This window comes from Aspergillus caelatus (assembly GCF_009193585.1).
Source record: "Aspergillus caelatus strain CBS 763.97 unplaced genomic scaffold BDV27scaffold_211, whole genome shotgun sequence".
Classification (NCBI taxonomy): domain Eukaryota; kingdom Fungi; phylum Ascomycota; class Eurotiomycetes; order Eurotiales; family Aspergillaceae; genus Aspergillus; species Aspergillus caelatus.
In genome coordinates, this window is record NW_022475474.1 from 46385 (window position 1) to 64643 (window position 18259).

The following is an 18259-nucleotide window of genomic DNA, read 5'->3' on the forward strand; positions in this document are numbered from 1 at the left end:
CGGTCATCTTATCGAATACGAATAAAGATATTCCCGCTAATCCCCACGTTTATCTATCCGCATATCCGGGGGAGCCAGTCAGAAATCTTTCCGAGGGCATGTTGACAGGTACGAGATCGGAGATACTGAACGGTATGGGGTTTCCCTTCGGGGGTAATGATCGACTCGAGCGGCTTGTTCCGACTTTGTCTTATCAGACAAACGAAGACTCGAAGAGTCATCGTGCAGTTGAAAGGGCGCGGGTGGAGCTGATCTTATCTTATCACTGCCTCCCGACTGTACGGAGTCTATACAGTGGGAGTTTCCCGTGCCCTTATCTACTTTACCATCGAGGCTTTTCTATAGTCTACGGCCTATTTCGTTTCGACCGGAAAGTTCCCAGGCTTATATTTGCTGCCATGGGAGTTAGTTCTCTCATGTATCCTAAATTTCTAGAATATAATGACAGGTTCCGTAGATGCCCGTCCCGATGCTGGCTTATGTCACTGTGGCTATATGCCTCGATAATTTCTACAATGACTCAAATACTTATGGGATTATCTATATTGTTATTCTCTTTTGTATGGGCTTCTCATTGGGTGAGTTCGGTGTGGGCGTTGGTAGAATATTTAGTACTAGTAAATAGCTACCATAAATATTCCGGTAAAGATTCTCCGTCGAGGTCCATTGTTGTTGTACCCGCGATATGTTGAACGTTGTAATTGGTATATAATTATGTAACTCTATAATACTACTTTCCTGTTCCTGGCCTATCCCGACATATCAGGCTATTTTACTCCATATCATTTTTGCTATGCTATATAAGAATTGTGGTGTACTTGGCCTCGACCTAAAACCCTCGTTATCAGCCGCTGATACGGAGGTGCTCAGCAGGCTAGTCATGAGTTGCAAAAAGCTGGGTATGCTATATTACCCTAACATGCTTGCCCGATACTGCCAAAATGACCTCCCTGCCTACGTCTGGGTAAGCATCGAGGAAATCAAACGATTTAATATCGCTTTATATAAAGTTTGCACGGAAAGTCACCTTTAGATAATCAGAATTAGACGCCGAGTTTAGAAGCCGTGCCAGCCTCAATACGAATCGCAATTGCCACAGGCCGACTCGATGCCGCCTAACTAAGCTAGAACCACCTTGTGCCAAAGATAGTGCACGCGCTTAAAATGTCGAGGATAGGATATTTGAACACTTAAAAAAGCGCCTTCAAGCCAGTCTACTAACAAAATTACTAAGCTATAAGGATTCCAACGATATCGGGAGCTGAGAGGCCATATACTGAAGGGTCTATGTATAGGCCCAAAGGAGACACAGCATATGTATATTAGGACCTGTATTTTGCTGTTGTGTGTGTGTGTGTGTGTGTGTGTGTGTGTGTGTGTGACAACGATTAAAGAGACTTGGGTTACAAAGGTGGGAGGTAGAGTGTACATACTAAGAAGACATAAACCAACCTGTCGATTAGCAAGCACCCAGAATGAAATTCGTGGAAGTGGTATAATACCCCATGGGTGGCTGGATGCAGGCTTATGTTAAAGTGGGGGTGCTCAAGGCAGCCTGGTACAGGCAGGTCGAGGCACGGGCGAGAGAGAGTAGTAGGAGGAACGGAAGCAGCTAAACGAAAAAACAACAGTAAAGCCTCGATAGAATCCGATCTCAATCGCACAGTGTATTTTTGTAACAGCAGTAGAAACTGTTGCTCTGCTGAAGGAATCTTCTGAACTCTGGACGTCATGTTCGGTAGCAGATAACAGGGACCAGAAGATGAAAGTGAGTGACCTATAAAGAAATAGTCTCTTTAAAAGTAAAAAGAAGCTCCCAACCTCCTACGATTTCTACAAACATAACTAAACTTCTACAAATCTGGTGCTACCTGCCACCACCTAAAGCTACCAAAGCATGTCCTAGCTGCAGATTTCGGTGAAATTCTCAAACTATTTCCACATGTAGCCCATCAAATCTTGGGCAATCCTTTTGGAGCCAAAACCGGATCGATAACGCTTGCGAGGATCAGTGAGTGCTGATCCCAAATATGATTGTATACTGGGAACATACGGATCAGTCCTTGCTGATGATGCTGCTAGTTAGACTTTGGATTTCCCCAAACCGTACGACCTACCTACCATAAAATAAACTCTACGGCAAACCAAAAAGGGCCTCCCGTTTAGTGAAGTGGAGTGGGTGATCACATTATCGGCAAATTTATTATGGAGTGGCTAGAAATCGGATATAGTTTACTGTGTGTGGAGTTGCGGCAAACCAAATTAGGGAAGGCCGAGCTTGATGCAATGGAATGCCGGTGTTCCTGGTATTCGTTCCTTGTTCCATAGGATCTATAGTCCCCGGCTCAGAATGCTATATTTGAAAAGTGTGGAAAAGAGCTATGTCAAGATATGCTATCGTCATTATATTTATAAAGTACGTCTCATATGCCTTGATGATCTCTAGTATCTTATCCGCTTTAAAGAATACCAAAATCGAACCCATTCTCAGCCTCAGGCCCGCTACCCTAACACCTCTAACGCTTCATACCAACACTTTGCAGCCATGGCAAAAATATTCTTGTAAGTCAATACCATCCCATATCCTGCACCTGGAAAGCTAACTCTTTCACAGGACTGGTGTAACTGGCTATGTCGGTGGCAGCATCTTTGTCAGGCTGTACGAGCAATATCCAGAATATAAACTCACTGTACTTCTGCGGAAGACACCAGACGCCTTCGCCTCCAAATTTCCCGGCGTTAAAATCGTTAATGGCGCATGGGAGACACCAGCTGTTCTCGAAGACGCTGCTTCAGAGGTCGACATTGTTGTCCATTGTGGTGATTCCGACCATCTTGGCGCCGTGACTGCGCTCCTTAATGGATTGATTAAGCAAAACCGAAAAGTGTTCTACATCCATTTGTCTGGTACTGGGACGCTCTCCGACTACCAAGACACCGATCAATTCCGTGGAAAATTGAATCCAAAGACCTATTCGGATATCCATGATATTGATGAGATCACATCTCGTCCTATGGAAAGGCTTCACAGGGTTACAGATAGTGCAATCCAGGCCATCGGCGAGCATTATAAGGATACCGTCAAGACGGCTATCGTTGCACCACCTAGCATCTACGGCAAAGGATGGGGCCCTGGTCGGACTGACTCCTTCTACATCCCTCTTTTTGTCCCGGAGGTTCGAAAGCACGGTTTTACGATGTATTGCAATGAAGGTTCGAACCGCAAAGGCTGGACGCACATCGAGGATTTGGTGGATGTGTACCAATTGTTGATTGCGAGTGCCGTTGCGGGTGGAGAAGGTGTGACCTGGGGGAAAAATGTGGGTGTCATTTCCGGGCCGATCTCTCTTTCACAAACTAACTCCGACTTTCTACCCATTTAAGGGATACTTCCTTACATCAACTCAAGAAGCCACCCAGAAAGAGCTCGCTACAGCAGTCGGCAAGGTGTTGCACGAGAAGAATATCCTCCCATCGCCTGAGCCGAAGCAAGTCGATGAGGGTTTTGTCAGCAAGACATTAGCCCAGTTTTTTGTGCCTAACTTCGGCTATTACATGCTGGCAAGCAACTCCCGTGGTGTTCCCGAGCGTGCGAAGAAAGAGCTGGGCTGGGGAGGTGGGCGTGCGCCGCCGCTTTGGGAGGTCCTCCCGGACGACGTGGAGGCCTTTTTGAACAGACCGGATGAGAATTTTCGATAGAGACCTGGCTAGTCGTGCGTCCCGTCCTTGCAAGACGAAAGGATGAATCGGCTAAATTAGTATGTTGGCTCTCTGGATGTTACTATTATAATGGGAATTCACATTTAAATCGCCCTCATCCAGCCTTCGTGTAACCTCGGTGTCCGGCTTCTGTTGTCACACACAGTACGTACTAAGAATGTTCGATGATTTCTTTTCCATGAGTAAGCCTCGCTTTGAACCAATTTCTTTCCCTAACTGTGCAAGTAGTAGCTAAGTATCTTGTCTTACGGTGGTCGAAAGATGGCAGGATACGGTCACTGCCGTAACGACTGGCTAGATCCTGGAAGCATAGTGGAGAAAGATATCGCTGTACAAGATTGCAATACGGCAAGTTTGCGTATTCTAATGTCGATTGGGAAACTTCGAGCACTATCCCCTACGTAGGCCCGTCTCTAGATTCTGAACTCTTATCCGTCGTTGTATGTTGTGATTCGGACGAAAGATTGATTTGTGGTCTCGTATAAGAACAAGAGGGTATATATACCCAAGGAAAATTCCAAATTAAATTTTCAAGCCTGACAATATCTTCTCTCAGTCCATGCTTCTAGCTATACTCACATCAAAAATTAAACATCTGAGAGAGTACGGTGGTGGTTGCATCAATCGTAACGGATCTATAACTAATCAGCCTCCAATGCTGGAGCACGGAGGCGAATAATATTTCCGAAGAGTCTTGCTCCATCATTGCAGAAGTCTACAACTTCCCCTTGGGTGTATCTCCACCCGCAACTCCGTCGGCATACAACCGCTGCAGCACCTCACGATAAATCTTAGCGGCTAAGGGTCTCTTCAGTTTCAAAGTAGGTGTCAACATTCCATTCTCAACAGTAAAGGGCTCAATATCGAGCTCAATGTTGCGCACCCGCTCAAAGCCTTGCAGCTTCTTCTTCCGGCCTACGGTATCAAGATCCCTTTGCACGGCTTCCCTCACAAGCGGGTCTTTTGTCGCTGCCCTGATAGCCTCGAAGTTCATAGGGTCGATCTTCCTATTCAACACTTTTTGTGCATACGCTGCAAAGAGGTCCAGCTGAATGCCAAATATCCCAACGAGGAACGACTGCGAACTGTCTCCCCATACGAACGCTTGTGCCAGGTAGGGTAACTCGCTCGTATACACGCCCTCCAGCCGCTCAGGTGAAATATATTCACCCTGCGACAGTTTGAGCACGTTCTTCCGGCGATCAATCACGGCAATACGTCCCCGTTCATCTACAGACACCACGTCGCCCGTCTTGAACCAGCCATCGTCGGTAAATGCCCTGTTTGTTTCCTCTGGGTCTTTGTAATACCCCTTGAACAGGCTTGGTCCCCGAATGAGTAATTCTCCACGAGGATGCGGGTTGTCCTTCACCGTGTAGCCCATTTCAGGAAGAGAGAGAAGACAGAATTCCATAACCGGTGCAATACCGCCACAATTTCCAACGCTGAAGTCATCGGCAGCCTGTGCGGAGACTGAAGCGTAAGCTTCCGTCATCCCGTAGCCCTGGAATAGCGGCACGGCGAATACATCACGCAGGAGGGCATGCATTGAAGGATCGAGGGGCGCCGACCCCGTTACCATACTCTGCAGTCGGTCTAAACCAAGCGAGGCAGCGACCTTGCGGCTCCAGCTAGGGTCATAAACTGGATCGGTCTCGTGGGAGCGGGTGTGTGGGGCACCAGGTTGTTTGGCCGCGGCGACTTTGATCATACTTCCGAAACGGTTGTATATCCGGGGGACGGACCCGAAAAACGTTGGTCGGAGTTGCTTGAGGTCTTCAACAAGCTCGGCGGTGTTTCCATGGAAGTATCCAATCCGGGCCCCCATGTAGAGGCAAGCATGCTCCATTAAGCGACCATAGATGTGTGCCAGTGGAAGATAGGAGCATATCACGGAAGTGGTATCAAGCGGGAAGTAGATGAGAGCACTCGAGGTGGCTGCGACAGCCATGGAGTGGGTGAGGACCACGCCTTTCGGAGGCCCGGTGGTGCCGGAGGTGTAGTTGATTGTTATTGTGTCGGACGGCTCCGGGGGATTGTAGGAACCTCCCAGGTCGTTTCCGAGACTTTCAACAGCTTCCATGGTGTAAATCCTCACCCCGGCTTCCTCTGCCACGGCGGGGAAAATGGCCTGTTTCAAGGGTTCCCGATGTTCGACACAAGAGGGTTCTATAGGATCGACAACGACGATAATCCGCAGACTTGGCAGTTGAGGCTTTACCTTGAGCAAAGAAGGTACATGGGGGAGCGAACAAACAACAGCACTGAGATCCGCATGTGCGATGATATACTCGATTGCATCGGGACCCAGTGTATCATAAAGCGAGACGGTATATAGCGACTGAGACATGCAAGCAAGGTCTGTTAACTGCCACTCTGGCCGATTCTGACACCAGAGGCCCACGCCGTAGTTCTTGCCGGTTATCCCTTCTCTTGCGTGAATCGCTGATAAGCCAATGCCGAAGTTCTTGCGACGCCTCTGGACAGTCTGATAATCCAGCCACTGATACGGTTTCCAGGTCTTTGTCACGGAATCATATGGTCGCCAGCCAAGGCAGGGTCCATTTGGATTCCGCGCGACACTTGACTCGAACAAATCGTGGACGGTGGGGCAACTGGCATCGATGGTTTGGAGGACTCCATTACCGCACCGGTGGTGTCGGTAGATAGGTGAACGGCCAGGCTCTTCCGTGTTGGGGATTGCAATAGAATATGGCTGATTCGGTGGTGGGGGCTGCGAGTACTCCTTGATAGTTTGTTGGAGTGCAGGTTTAGCCGCAACAAGCGAGGACATGACAACGAACAGTAGGGAGGCCGGAATAGGGGATAGGAAGAGTACCGAGTAGTGACACAGAGAGTGGATGTCAACAAGAATGAGAAGAGAAGATCAATGCAGTCGCTTTAAATAATCCGTATTAATGAATGAGCAGGGATTTGTCAGCGTTGGAAGGATTTATGAACTTGAATCTCGGATTGTGGATAAGCTTGATACTGAGAGGCCCACATTAAGGTAGCTGAACTACAACCTCGGCACAGATCACTTAGGATCCGCGCTTCCTGAATTGGTATCCCGAAATTGCCAATCCTCCAGTGCGTAGCTGTGGGCCATCACATCTGGCGTATTAGGATGAAATGGATTGTGTCTTGAAGTCCCAAATCTAGCACCATCCACTTTTCATATAATTAAGCCACAACTGTGTACATGTAGTTCATTCGTTAGAGACGGTTTTGTAGGTAGATCCTATGTCGGGTACATATAAGTGGTGGTATAAGTGTATAAGGGGCAATTTGAGGGACGTAGGAAAGGGTACGCACTGCGCCGGGGCACCTATTCCAAAGTCAAGTCCCTCAGGGCCCAGAGCCAACTTTGAGCACCTTTGCATGAAGCCCCAGCTTGTTTATCTGGTGGAGGGTGAAGGTACCACTGAGGCCGGTACCGATGATAATAACATCATAGTCCAGAAGGTCATTCATGCGGCGACCAGGAGAGGCTCCAATGCTGCCCATTCGAATTCGAATAAACCATGCGATAAGAGCTAGCGGTGGAGAAGACCGTATAGATCATTGTTGTACAGGCAATATTATATAGATAAATTGAGAAGCCCGATCTCGCAGGTTCTATTACATTTCCTGTATAGCTCTGGGGGTTTCCCACGTCGTTCGACGACATACGGGGTTGCCGGATCTCCATTTCACGGCACAGGTACTGATATAACGGCTGGTAATCCAAATTTAGCTACTGAAGTCGGGAACGGGGAAATCTGAGCGATGAGAGACGCGCTGGCGTGGCGAATAAGACAGACTATACTTTTCAGGAGCATGTCATTCGTCGCTGATCCACATAAGAGCCACTCGATTCTCTACATTCTCCATAAGAAGGCTTCGGAGAACAGCCGAGTTATTCCATTACGTCGACACATAAAGAACAACTAACTGTTGAACAAGTAGATAAGCAAAATTATGGCTCAACAACCTCTCTTCCAACCTTCCCCCGGGGACTCCATCTTCGTCAAACCCATCAATTCAGTCAATTTTGGCCCTGCGCATCTCAAACAATTCACGACCCCTCAAGTTCCCGGCCTGGAAACCTTCCCCAGCAACCCAGCATTCTCCTTCGTAATCGAGCACCCATCAGTGCGTAAGCTGGTCTTTGACCTCAGTGTCGAAAAGGACTGGCATAACTACGCGCCCAAAATCGCAGAGTAATTTCTGATAATGTTGTACAATATCGAGGATACACACGATGTTGCAAATATCCTGGAGCAATATAGTATTCTGCTGAAGGATGTTGAGCTGTGATTTGGAGATATGCGCCTCTTAGGTCCACAAGTCTAGAGTCAATCTGATGAGGTCCGCGCAGCCATTGGTACTGGGATCATATCGGCGACCCTTCCACTCCCGGCCCCATTACAGACCCCATCGTGGGACCAGGCTTCCAAGACACCATGCTCCCAGTGTACCTGGCCAACCCGGACTCCTCTATCCGTGAGACTGACTATGAGTGTGTGCTCTCTCTATCTAAACACTGTTCCAATTCCCAATCAACCAGTGATCTTACTAACGAAATATCGCATCCTCGGTAAAATTTCGTTCTCAGTTAACCCCCCAAACGCTCCGCATTGGCCAACTCCTCGCATGCAACTACTTCGGCGAAAGTAGCTTCTACCTCCTCAACAGCCCTCGCCATACCATCGGCTACCTCTGTGGTCTCGCCCGTACAACGACTCACCTCGACATGTTCGTCCTGGTGAGAAGCAATATTGCGCACTATGCGGAAATCTTCCGACCGTCGACGTATCTCCTCTGCCGCAGGCAATCACCCCATATCTCGTTAATCCCAACGGAATTGACCTCAACGCGGCATTGTGCCTTGGCAACTCCTGGGAAAAACTGCAGAGCTCCAGAGGGCGGAGAACAACTGACAGCCTGTTCGAACCGCCCTTCGGGCATGACATTCCGTGGGCGATGGAGATGATTGCTAAGCGCGGGAGATAGGGTGGCTTATTATCTGGCGACTTTGAATGGCTGGAAAGAGAGGGGGTAGGGGAAGAAGCTTCGGTGGGTATTTTTAAAACCTGGAGGGGTTATGGAGGCGGATGTGGCTGTTGAAATGTCTCCTTCGCAGACGGATCAAACCATCTAAGTTAGAAATAGAGGGCAAGGAATGTTTTTTTTTTTTTTTTTTTTTGCCGTTCTTCTAATACACTTGTATGCGATTCTACAGCGGGAGTAGGGCGTATTTCATCACCTAGGAACGACAGAGCTGATTCGAAACAGCCCCACAGCATTGGTAGTTAATTCATAATACTGGATAATAACTAGTTACTGATTGCATAAGATTATGCAATGGCTATACTTAATTTCCTGCAACCCACACGGCTCGGATCCACCCATACCGAGGCTTTTGTTTACAAGCTGAGATATGCCGAAGTAGATATTAAACCAGAATACAAGGTATCCATTATTCCAGAGACCAAGAGAGGCGAATCTCACAGCACAGCGTACAACATAAGATGACGTTGCCTGCCATGCCAAAGGGGAGATTGGATAAGATCCTGCCGTTTATCGAAGCACATTCCATTTCGGCAGAAACCCTGGATCATTTCGCTGGCATCCCATGGACCAACCAGTACCTCAGCAACCCTGCGTACCGTGCCATCCCGACATATGGTCGCGTTCAAAAACCTGATAGTAGCGAAGATTACCTATTCGCTCAAACCATGAACACTCCAACTACAATCCCTCATTTCTTGACTCTCCAACGAACCAATTTCATTCTGCCACCCGAAAGTCCAAAAGGGAGCATCACTCTCGGTACCGAGCGGCGCACAACTCCGTACCGTGCCCCAGAATACCCGGATTGCATTGTGCTCGTCGAACTAGGAGCTTCTGGGCTAGATGGACACTCGGGACTGCTTCACGGGGGAATTGCCGGAGCAATTTTGGACGAGACACTGGGCCTGATGGCCTCCCTACATCTAGCTACCCTTTCTCGAACAGGGCTGTCCGGGTTTACTGCGAGCTTGAACATCACATATAGGGCGCCTGTATCCACTCCGGGCACCGTGATTGTACGCAACTGGGTAGAGGCGTATGAAGGACGCAAATGGGTGTGTCGGGGCCAGATTGTGGATGGAAGTGACGTGGTTTTAACAGAGGCGGAGGCGTTGCTGGTCAGTGGAGCTCGGAAGGTTTCCTTGTAAGAACATCTTGTCTTGCGTGGTAGAATCATCACCACAGCCCAGAGGTTCTCAGTGCGTACAATTGCACTCCTTGTTCACATAACTTTTCATAAGGTAATTTATGCAATGAGCCAGGACTCCCCTGCTGTGAAATGCATATACATTGGTATTATGAATAGACACAGGGTTCCCCCTCCCGTGCCTCCCGCATAGCGCAAAATGCGCCCTCCCGAGGTTTCCGGTTACCCACTTTCGGTAGGCCGAAACAAGCAAGCCGTGCTGAACCCACTTCCAGGGGGGAACCAGTGGTGAAGATAGTAGCGAGAAATGCTGCTACAGCCATATCTGTACGACTGCCACTGGGACGCTGAAGTGAATTTTTCCTAGTGGACCTGTGGTCGGTTGCCCCATTAATGAAACGAATTGATATATAAATGTCAGTGCTAGGTGGTGTCCTGACCTTCCTTAATAATTAAAACACTCATATATCAACCAATTAGATGGAAGCAGCCCTCCTTGACGTGCATCATATCTCAGATTTCGGGCCCGCTACGACAACTCAATGTCTCCATGCCTACCAACCACCGCGCAATCTTTACAGAAGAATGGAACATGCATTTCTGTCCCAAGGACGCGATAGATCGGCGGCGGGGGTTGGGAACTACGTGGTTACATAAGAAAGGCAGTACTGGCGTCTTTTGCGATGCCTGGCAGGATTTCCGAATCGGCAAGTGGCAAAAAGAGTTGGAGGAAATGGAAAAGAGGGCAGAGTTGATTATTCTTCTGGCGCATGGTGTGGTCCAGGAGACATGTGTTTGTCAAGGAGGGATCAGAATGAGTGACCATCATTCCCGGCACAACTCCCCAGTGGCAGAAACGCCTTGGCTTCAAAAGTCCATGCGTGAGAGCAATCATATAGGAGACGGTAACCTGCCGATCGGACAGCCTATTCCCCCTGTTCTCCTTGAACATTCGCAACACCGGTCTACAGATGCGGAGTATGAATCAACACACCCTCCATCACAAACGTCTTTAGCTGATTGCACCGAGGCGTCCACTGTGTCAATGGAAACAAGGATACCTATCCAAGGGCCAACCGGACAACAAGATACAGCACTTGAGGATCTAAATATGAAATGTTTTACCACGACCAGAATCATATCATCTGCAGATATGTCGTGGTGCCCCGAACTCCTAGTGTATGAATCGGATTCAACCCCTCGTAGTCCAAGAGACCCCGATGCTATGAGTACTGACCACCATTGGGCGTTCTTGATGGAAGATCAGGGCTTAAAATTGGATCGGGAGATCCAAAGCATGGGGCTAGATTACTGGGCACGAGTACTTCAAAACAATATCAGTCTTCGTGGGAATTGAAATTTTGGGGGCTGTGCCGAAGTATTCCCGCCCTGCGTGTTGAATCTTCTATCTCCAGTGTATTATATTTCAACTTGAGATTCATATATGACGCTCTATCCTCTACTTGTTTCAGTCCTTCATTCACGATACTTCAAAATAAGTGCGGCCAATGATTCCCTGTGCCTAAGTTCGGGCATAGAGTAGAGACTACAACCAGTAAACCTTCTCAACATATCCGAAGAGATTGAACTTATTCATCGTTGGATAATGGCCAGCTTTATACTACGCTTCTGTAAACCAGGAAATCGGATTTTCCGTGCTTAGTTACAATTTCCTAAGAACTTGGTCACTAGGATGTCTCTCCGGGACCTCCCTCTCTAATACGAAGTTTCTTCCAAAAAGGCAAAGCCACATCTACCTAGCAAAGACAGGGTAATCAACCGCTGAGCTGGCAGGTTTTCTTCTTTACCTATTATTTAATATTATTTCACACGTCTTTTCTTCCTACCCAGCAAAAGAAAATGCCCCTTCTCAAAAGCGTCAAATGCAGATTGCTATGTCTGCCTACAAAAGCAAAAAGTTTCGATCTCAGTCGAAAGCTTCGGGTACCTTGGGACCGTATAATATATATATATATCTCTATCAATTGGAACAGCATCTCGAATCTAAGGGCCTACAGAGGGAAGCAATCGTTATCACCTCCAGTGATCTCTTGTAGTGGTCCCTTTGTATGATCGTTGAGGCCAATTCTCCTTCACGTCCACGCCGCCATGCTAAGTGCCCTCTCCACATCAAGCCTTCGCCATCCAGGCGAGCGACCGAGACAAATACATGTGCTAACCAGTACTGCAAGAAGATGAGTCTTGTACAAATAGGCGAAAGGGATAGTCTTACTCCTAATTAGACATGACGTCTTAATCGCTGTCTTTTGCAGTAAACTCTGTCGAGGACCTGATGGAGGTGATGTGAGCAAATGCACCTCTTTCTCCTGAAGGAAACCCTCAAGATCATGGATATTGAACCAAACGCCACTCATTTCTTTATGGACGTCCGGCGAGAATGCGGCTAACGGTTCCTGTTGCATTGGACTCCGACTTTCAAATCTAGGAGAAGGGTGACCGACGATTGAATTCGGCGACAAAGCACGGGGGTAGTGAGTTCCTGCACCACCTACACTAAAGAACGGGATGTCTTGCCACTCGGCAAGGCGGGAGGGATGTACAGGGGCCTGTACCGCAGCCTCAAAATAAGAAGTGAGGCGCTCCCGATTCAACATGCTGAGAAGGAAGCGAAACTTCCTCTGCAAATCGGCGAGCTTGAATGAGGTATCGCGCAGCGAATAATACGCATGATATGCACATGCCACGCGGAGCTGCCGGGTGAAGAGTGTTACATCTACGACTGTGACGGTTGCGGTGTCAAATAAAAGCGGAGAGCCGGGGCTCAGAGGCATTGGGAAGCCGTTGAGTCTCCCTACTAGATTCGAAGAGACGCTCAGTGACGAAGGTACTGTTGACTGGAAGGTCACTAGTGAAGATTGCTCCCCAGCTGGTTTCTCTCTCAGCACGAATGGTGACTGGTCCGCACTTGGTGTACAGTTAGGGGACATTGTGCCTTCGTCGTCAGCCTGATCCAGCACGGCAGTACAAGACCTGCATGTCTCTATAGTGGCCCGCAAATGGGACTGAAGATCGGGGTTCGAGGTGAGCGCTCCTGTATGCGCAACGTGCTCACTAAACGAAAGAATAGCTGAGCTCATTTTGCTCAATACTCCCTCCAACTGGGCGATCCGGGCTTCATATTTCGCCAGGGCCTCTTCCTTCCGTGACCGATAGGCCCGTTGCGCTTGTCGGATTTGCAATCGGCGTCGCTGTGCTCAGACCATGATCAGTGCACAAATCTAAGGGGCGTTAAAAGCTGAAACACGAGGGCCTACTCACCTCTTCCCGGTCGTCATGCGTTGGACGAACTTCCGTTTTTTGTGGTCTACCACGCTTTCTGGGAGATAGTACCACCGCTGTAACCGAGTCACGGCGCCGATGTTGGCTGGTTCTCTGAGATGTCGTCTTAGATAATGCAGGTACGACCATTCCATCACCCATTTCCACGTTTGCAACACTCTCTGCTACTAGCCTGCCATTTCCGCCATAGACGGGCGATTGCCTGTTGCTGTGAGGTGTATTTCGAGCTAGTTGATCAGGTGACAGATAGGAAGACGCTGAAAGCAGTGAGGCGATATTGCCCGCAGCGCCGGAACCTTGTGAGGAAGTGTTAATGCACATGCTTGAAGAAGGCGGCACTAGTTCCTTCAAATGATCCATGGCAATCAACATGTTACGAAGATAATCGATGGTCAAGAAAGATCTCTGAGAATGATGGGGTGGGGAGGCTACTCGCATGTCGGCGGATAAGCTGTTAGCCATAAGTTAATTAGTAAGGAAAGCTGTCCATACAGGCCATGAATCTAATCTAATCGTCATATTCCTTGGACGATCAAATTTCCCTTGCATTTTCATTGGGTCGAGCTGCGGTAGACTTTGTGGGTCAATTATCTTATTGGCTAATGTTAGGTCGTGGCTGAGATGGACCTCGGTTGCGATCAATAATATAATTTCTGGCGGTGTGGTTGGTTCCGTGTATATAAGCTGGACCTTTATGACATATTACTGAACAGTAGTAAAGAGTGGACATAAAGTAAATAGACATTCTACATGGTCCTAATAGCTCACAGAGCAGAAACAGATTTGTGACAGCTCCTATCCAGAAGAAAGTTATTCCAACGTTGTGGGTACCTATTTTTCATAGCCTCTTCCACTTTTCTTGCGTCCCCAAGGCGTTCCAATTCCCCCTCAAACGCCAAGATATATTCCCTTGTCAAATTAAGCAAATACGGGCCATCCACCTGGGAAGCTCGTTTATGGCCCGGTATCACAAAGCTCGGCTTTAAGCTAGAAATTTGGTCAAGAGCATTGAGCCACTCCCTCCTCTTCGCTGCCGTGGTAGCCTCCGCCAAAAACTGGTGACATTCGCCGTAGACAATATCTCCCGCCACGACAAGGCGCAGATCTGGTACGTGCAAGAAGGAGGACGCGTGGGTATCGGAATGAGTAACGTCTATACCACAAAGACGGTGGCCGTCAAGGTCGAATTCGCCAGTCTGCGGTAGCATATCTGGTACGACATGCCCGTCTGTTGGGATCTGGCCATCCGGAAACCATCCTTGCCATCTAGGAATCGCTGTATCCAATGTCTGCTTCATTTCACTAGCCACGGATTTCGTAGCAATACAAGTTGCGCCAGGAAAGTGTTTGAGGATGATAGGGTTGCCGAAGAAATGGTCACCGTGTGCGTGGGTGGTGTAGATGTATTTCAGCTTCTTGCCCGGGGCTGTTTTCTTTATCCAGCTTGCCAGCTCCCCTGCTTGATTCACCGTCATTGGACTATCGACCAGAACTGCCGATTTCGTTCCCTGGATTAGAGTGCAGGATATTGGTGACCACCAGGTTTTAGATGGGTCTTGAGACCCCGTGTTGGCCGGTATCGCAGGCGCAACGTATACGTCCACTTGTAAAGTGCTCTGCATTGTGGTTCTCGAAGTGAATAAGTTGCTAAACTAGAGATGATTGATGGTATTGAAGGGGATGCGATTAGACGATCATCTATGATTCTTTGAGGCGACCCTAGGCCCTTTATATAGACTTGACGGACAGGCATAGTATTACAGTCCTCGGTACCTCGAATATTAATATTGTATTACTGATCTCGGAAGCTAGGTCGTGACGTGTTTCCACTTGATGTTCACCCGCAACTAGATTAGGCATTCTTGCTCTATTGAACAATAACCGATAGAAAATGTCCTACGAAGCAAGCTGCTCTCGTCTATAGTCAAAGCAAGCCAATCGTGGTGATTTACATCTTCGGCTTGTTGGAAGGAACTCTCAGAATCGACTGTTGACTCATACAGGCAATCAAATGTCCCTCTTCGTCCCAGAGATTGCTCTCACTATAGGTGCGACCGTGTCCAGCCCGACTACTTGTAGCTTCCCTCAAGTGCCAGTTGTCCACCTTGACATTTGGCGAGAAAAGCCTCAGTGCAAAGTCAAGGCTTGAACATGCATCAACATCTTCAAAGAAGAGGTGATTGTGCACCAATGGCAGAAAGGACAATAGCCCGTCCATCATAAATCCCAAGCTCGCTACGTGTTCCCCCTCAGTCTGGAGGGGATGCTTCACACGGAGCCAATCCGCCGAGGCCTTTTGAGTAACAGGTAGGTCATCTTGGTTGCTTTCGACTGATTTGACCACGCCCATCAAATTCTGAGACGTAATACCTTCAGGACAGGGTCGACCTTCGTAAAGATTTCTGGATAGTGCAAACATTTTGTTGAACGTGTTGGACTGATTTGCCGTTATCTTTCCCGTCGTCACATCGGTGACCAACATCTGATCCCAGGGGACGCAATCCTGCCAGTGGCTATACGCCCGAGTGGGGCGTGCTGAATAGGTGAGGACGGCTGGCTCGTCTTTGTGGAAGTCTGCCAAAAGTTCCATACATAGCCTTGATTCGCCATTCGATTCGGTCCGTTGCTCGACTGTGACGCGGTATGTGGCGAAACTCTTCGTTTTCCGGAGTTGGATCGGTGTGCAAATGAGGGTCGTTTCTGTACTGGTTGCCCGAAGGAAATTCCCGAGTGCGGAGTACAAATGAAAGCCCTCCGGTGAGCTTTTGTACGCGGCGTGAATTGCCAGGGCAATAGCGTAACCCCCATACCCTATGGGTGCCGAGTTTCCCATGCGCTGTGGCGTGTACGTGGAGACATAATGGTCTCGGACTTTCTGTACGGAAATGTGTTCCGCCAATGTTCTTGCCATCGTGGTCGGATCTCACAAAGGGCACGGTTAGGTCCGTAAATAGTTCTATTGGCAAGGCTGAACGTATATTTTGCAGGAAGTACACAAACTGCAATTGGTTCAACTGTTGCACGTTATTCCTACCCTTGTAACCCTGGACAGGTACTATATAACTACTATCACGAGAGCCTGCCCTCACCCAATGCCTCGGTTACAGAGACATTTCCCGCCCGGCTTCTGCAGGATTAACAAAACAGATAGGCTCATACCGCATTGTCCCATTATCAACGGGCCGGCTCTGGCGAAGTAGTCCGTGGTAGAAGATCAATATCATGACAATCATAGCACAGCTAAAAGCTACGGTATTTGCAGGTCCCCATTGGAGGATACAGCCATAGCCTTGCCCCACCGACGTGGAGCGCAATGACAAAGTGGATACACGCACGTCCAATCGGAAAGCGAACAATTGGTTTACTGATCATTACTGATCGTCCCGAGGGCTCGGGCATTTGATCTGTGCCCTAACAATGCCACAAGACTACTTACTTCAGTCCATACAATGTGTCCCGACCCCCTTAGATGTAGTTCTTAACTTTTCATCAGGTGTCTATCGTTGCATTGCGCTATCCAAGCATCGTACTCGTAGGTGTATCATGCCACTCTGCCCTTCGCAACTAGTTCTATTCAATTTGAGCCACTTCGTAATCTGATCGCTGCCTGGAGGCTAATCGAGCTGGATGAAACTTATAAGCATATCGAAGATAAAATTTGTAACTTATACAGGATGGCGTAGAAGGACGCCACCGACTGGTGTGTACTCCCAAACTATATTTGTTTCACTAAATGAGTCACTACTGTACTGTGCTTCTAAAGCTTGTGTTTCTTTGCACCAGAGGCAATTTTCTTAAACTCAGCCTGCGGGATTCCCTCCGCAAATCGTCTTAATCCTCCAAAGAATTCCCTCGCAGCTTGGGCATTGAAGTCGCGATCGCCGGGCTCGCGGAGCAGCTTCTTGATCTCCAGCATGCTTGAGCCGTTAAGATGGTCACCAAGATAAGAGTGAATCTCTTGTAGGACACGCCCTTTGAATTGACCATCTCCTGCAGTATCCAAGACTCGATTGACAAATCCTGTTTGTTTCAACTCCTCAATGTTAATACGGCGACTGAATAAGAGCGCCTCTTTGGCCTTGCTGAGCCCCATTCGACGGGCAAAGGCAATGCTAGATCCACCCTCTGTGACGAGACCAAGCGACGAGAAGGGGGTGAGAAGGTATGTTTCAGGTGTAGCGAAGATCAAGTCAGAGTGCGCAATCAACGCTGTAGACAGGCCGATGACAGGCCCGTTGAGCGCCGTCACTAGAATCTTCGGATGCGAGTAGAAGGCATCCGCTAGGTCGATGTTGTTGACAACAAGGGCTGGAAGCCAGTATCGGCGGATATCGACACCACCTAGGTCATCGGGAGACTGGCCGCGTACATCGGCTCCTCTGTTCGATTATGTTGTCAGCATACTGTGATGTACATATATATAAAAGGAATTAGCCGTTTGTAGATAGGGATCAGGTTCACGTACGCTGAGAAGAACCGGCCCGTTCCAATGAGCAGTGTGACCAGGACCGTATCCTTTTGGGCGATCTCTCGCAGTACGGTAGCAAGATGGTAATAGTCATCGTGACTCAAGGCATTGAGCTTCTTTGGTTTGTCAAGAGTAACAATGGCAATCTTTCCCTCGTATTCCGCTGACACAGCGTGGTTCGCCGACATATTTCTTGTTGAGCAACTAGTAAGTAGCATGAACTTGGAAAGGAAATGACAGAGCGAAGGAAATAAATAAGATATATAGGATGCTCCCTCGGTAGATAGTACAATGTCCAAAACTAGATTACTGAACCTTTTGCTTGTGAGAAATGCCTGTATGTATGACAGACATACTCTGTAGCCGGTCTCTGGTGGCCCCTTCATCACCTGAGTCCTAATTGCCTACGAATCAATTCGATCAAAAAAATCAATTCGGGGGAACATCAAAATCAACACCCAATCTAAACACGTCATTTTAACGCGTCAATCGATCGAGAAAGGCCCCCTGAGGCCTCAGGAACCGCTATGGAGGCCCCAAACCCCCATGGTGGTGGTCTACCGAACGCG

At 48.4% G+C, this 18259-nt stretch overlaps 9 protein-coding genes across 9 annotated transcripts; 4 read left to right on the forward strand and 5 right to left on the reverse strand.

Annotated features, from left to right (window-relative positions):
• Positions 1–2545: 2545 nt before the first annotated feature.
• BDV27DRAFT_161642 (uncharacterized protein) lies at positions 2546–3699 on the forward strand (the record flags this gene model as incomplete). The annotated part of the gene is made up of 3 exons (XM_032073247.1): positions 2546–2562; positions 2615–3320; positions 3385–3699. The coding sequence occupies 3 exons, from the start codon at positions 2546–2548 to the stop codon at positions 3697–3699; spliced, it is 1038 nt and encodes a 345-aa protein (XP_031923552.1).
• Positions 3700–4435: 736 nt separating this feature from the next.
• Positions 4436–6514, reverse strand: BDV27DRAFT_167818 (acetyl-CoA synthetase-like protein; the record flags this gene model as incomplete). The annotated part of the gene is made up of 1 exon (XM_032074597.1): positions 4436–6514. One exon carries the CDS (start codon positions 6512–6514, stop codon positions 4436–4438), a length of 2079 nt encoding a protein of 692 aa, XP_031923553.1.
• Positions 6515–7680: 1166 nt separating this feature from the next.
• BDV27DRAFT_148676 (uncharacterized protein) lies at positions 7681–8715 on the forward strand (the record flags this gene model as incomplete). Its single annotated transcript, XM_032070948.1, has 4 exons — positions 7681–7922; positions 8081–8221; positions 8380–8550; positions 8625–8715. The coding sequence occupies 4 exons, from the start codon at positions 7681–7683 to the stop codon at positions 8713–8715; spliced, it is 645 nt and encodes a 214-aa protein (XP_031923554.1).
• Positions 8716–9248: 533 nt separating this feature from the next.
• BDV27DRAFT_161645 (PaaI family thioesterase) lies at positions 9249–9923 on the forward strand (the record flags this gene model as incomplete). The annotated part of the gene is made up of 1 exon (XM_032073248.1): positions 9249–9923. The coding sequence occupies one exon, from the start codon at positions 9249–9251 to the stop codon at positions 9921–9923; it is 675 nt and encodes a 224-aa protein (XP_031923555.1).
• Positions 9924–10184: 261 nt separating this feature from the next.
• Positions 10185–11384, forward strand: BDV27DRAFT_134500 (uncharacterized protein). The gene has a single exon (XM_032068316.1). The coding sequence runs from the start codon at positions 10473–10475 to the stop codon at positions 11277–11279; it is 807 nt and encodes a 268-aa protein (XP_031923556.1). The 5' UTR covers positions 10185–10472; the 3' UTR covers positions 11280–11384.
• A 535-nt stretch (positions 11385–11919) lies between these two features.
• On the reverse strand, positions 11920–13664 carry BDV27DRAFT_134502 (bZIP transcription factor). Its single transcript, XM_032068317.1, has 3 exons — positions 13202–13664; positions 12156–13131; positions 11920–12107 (listed from the first exon to the last, which is right to left on the reverse strand). The coding sequence occupies exons 1-3, from the start codon at positions 13658–13660 to the stop codon at positions 12016–12018; spliced, it is 1527 nt and encodes a 508-aa protein (XP_031923557.1). The 5' UTR covers positions 13661–13664; the 3' UTR covers positions 11920–12015.
• Positions 13665–13986: 322 nt separating this feature from the next.
• On the reverse strand, positions 13987–14844 carry BDV27DRAFT_148678 (MBL fold metallo-hydrolase; the record flags this gene model as incomplete). The annotated part of the gene is made up of 1 exon (XM_032070949.1): positions 13987–14844. The coding sequence occupies one exon, from the start codon at positions 14842–14844 to the stop codon at positions 13987–13989; it is 858 nt and encodes a 285-aa protein (XP_031923558.1).
• Positions 14845–15170: 326 nt separating this feature from the next.
• BDV27DRAFT_161648 (thioesterase family protein) lies at positions 15171–16133 on the reverse strand (the record flags this gene model as incomplete). Its single annotated transcript, XM_032073249.1, has 1 exon — positions 15171–16133. The coding sequence occupies one exon, from the start codon at positions 16131–16133 to the stop codon at positions 15171–15173; it is 963 nt and encodes a 320-aa protein (XP_031923559.1).
• An 846-nt stretch (positions 16134–16979) lies between these two features.
• BDV27DRAFT_167819 (enoyl-CoA hydratase/isomerase family protein) lies at positions 16980–17878 on the reverse strand (the record flags this gene model as incomplete). The annotated part of the gene is made up of 2 exons (XM_032074598.1): positions 16980–17601; positions 17688–17878. The coding sequence occupies 2 exons, from the start codon at positions 17876–17878 to the stop codon at positions 16980–16982; spliced, it is 813 nt and encodes a 270-aa protein (XP_031923560.1).
• Between the last annotated feature and the right edge of the window lie 381 nt (positions 17879–18259).

Excerpts from the sequence above, each read along its gene's own strand:
- BDV27DRAFT_134500 (XM_032068316.1), top strand. The coding sequence starts at position 10,473 with ATGCCTACCAACCACCGCGCAATCTTTACAGAAGAATGGAACATGCAT.
- BDV27DRAFT_134502 (XM_032068317.1), bottom strand. The coding sequence starts at position 13,660 with ATGCGAGTAGCCTCCCCACCCCATCATTCTCAGAGATCTTTCTTGACC. Across the intron at positions 13,132-13,201 it reads CGCATGACGACCGGGAAGAG|CGACGCCGATTGCAAATCCG; the intron begins GTGAGTAGGCCC and ends GTCTGAGCACAG. Across the intron at positions 12,108-12,155 it reads GACGTCATGTCTAATTAGGA|TACTGGTTAGCACATGTATT; the intron begins GTAAGACTATCC and ends ATCTTCTTGCAG.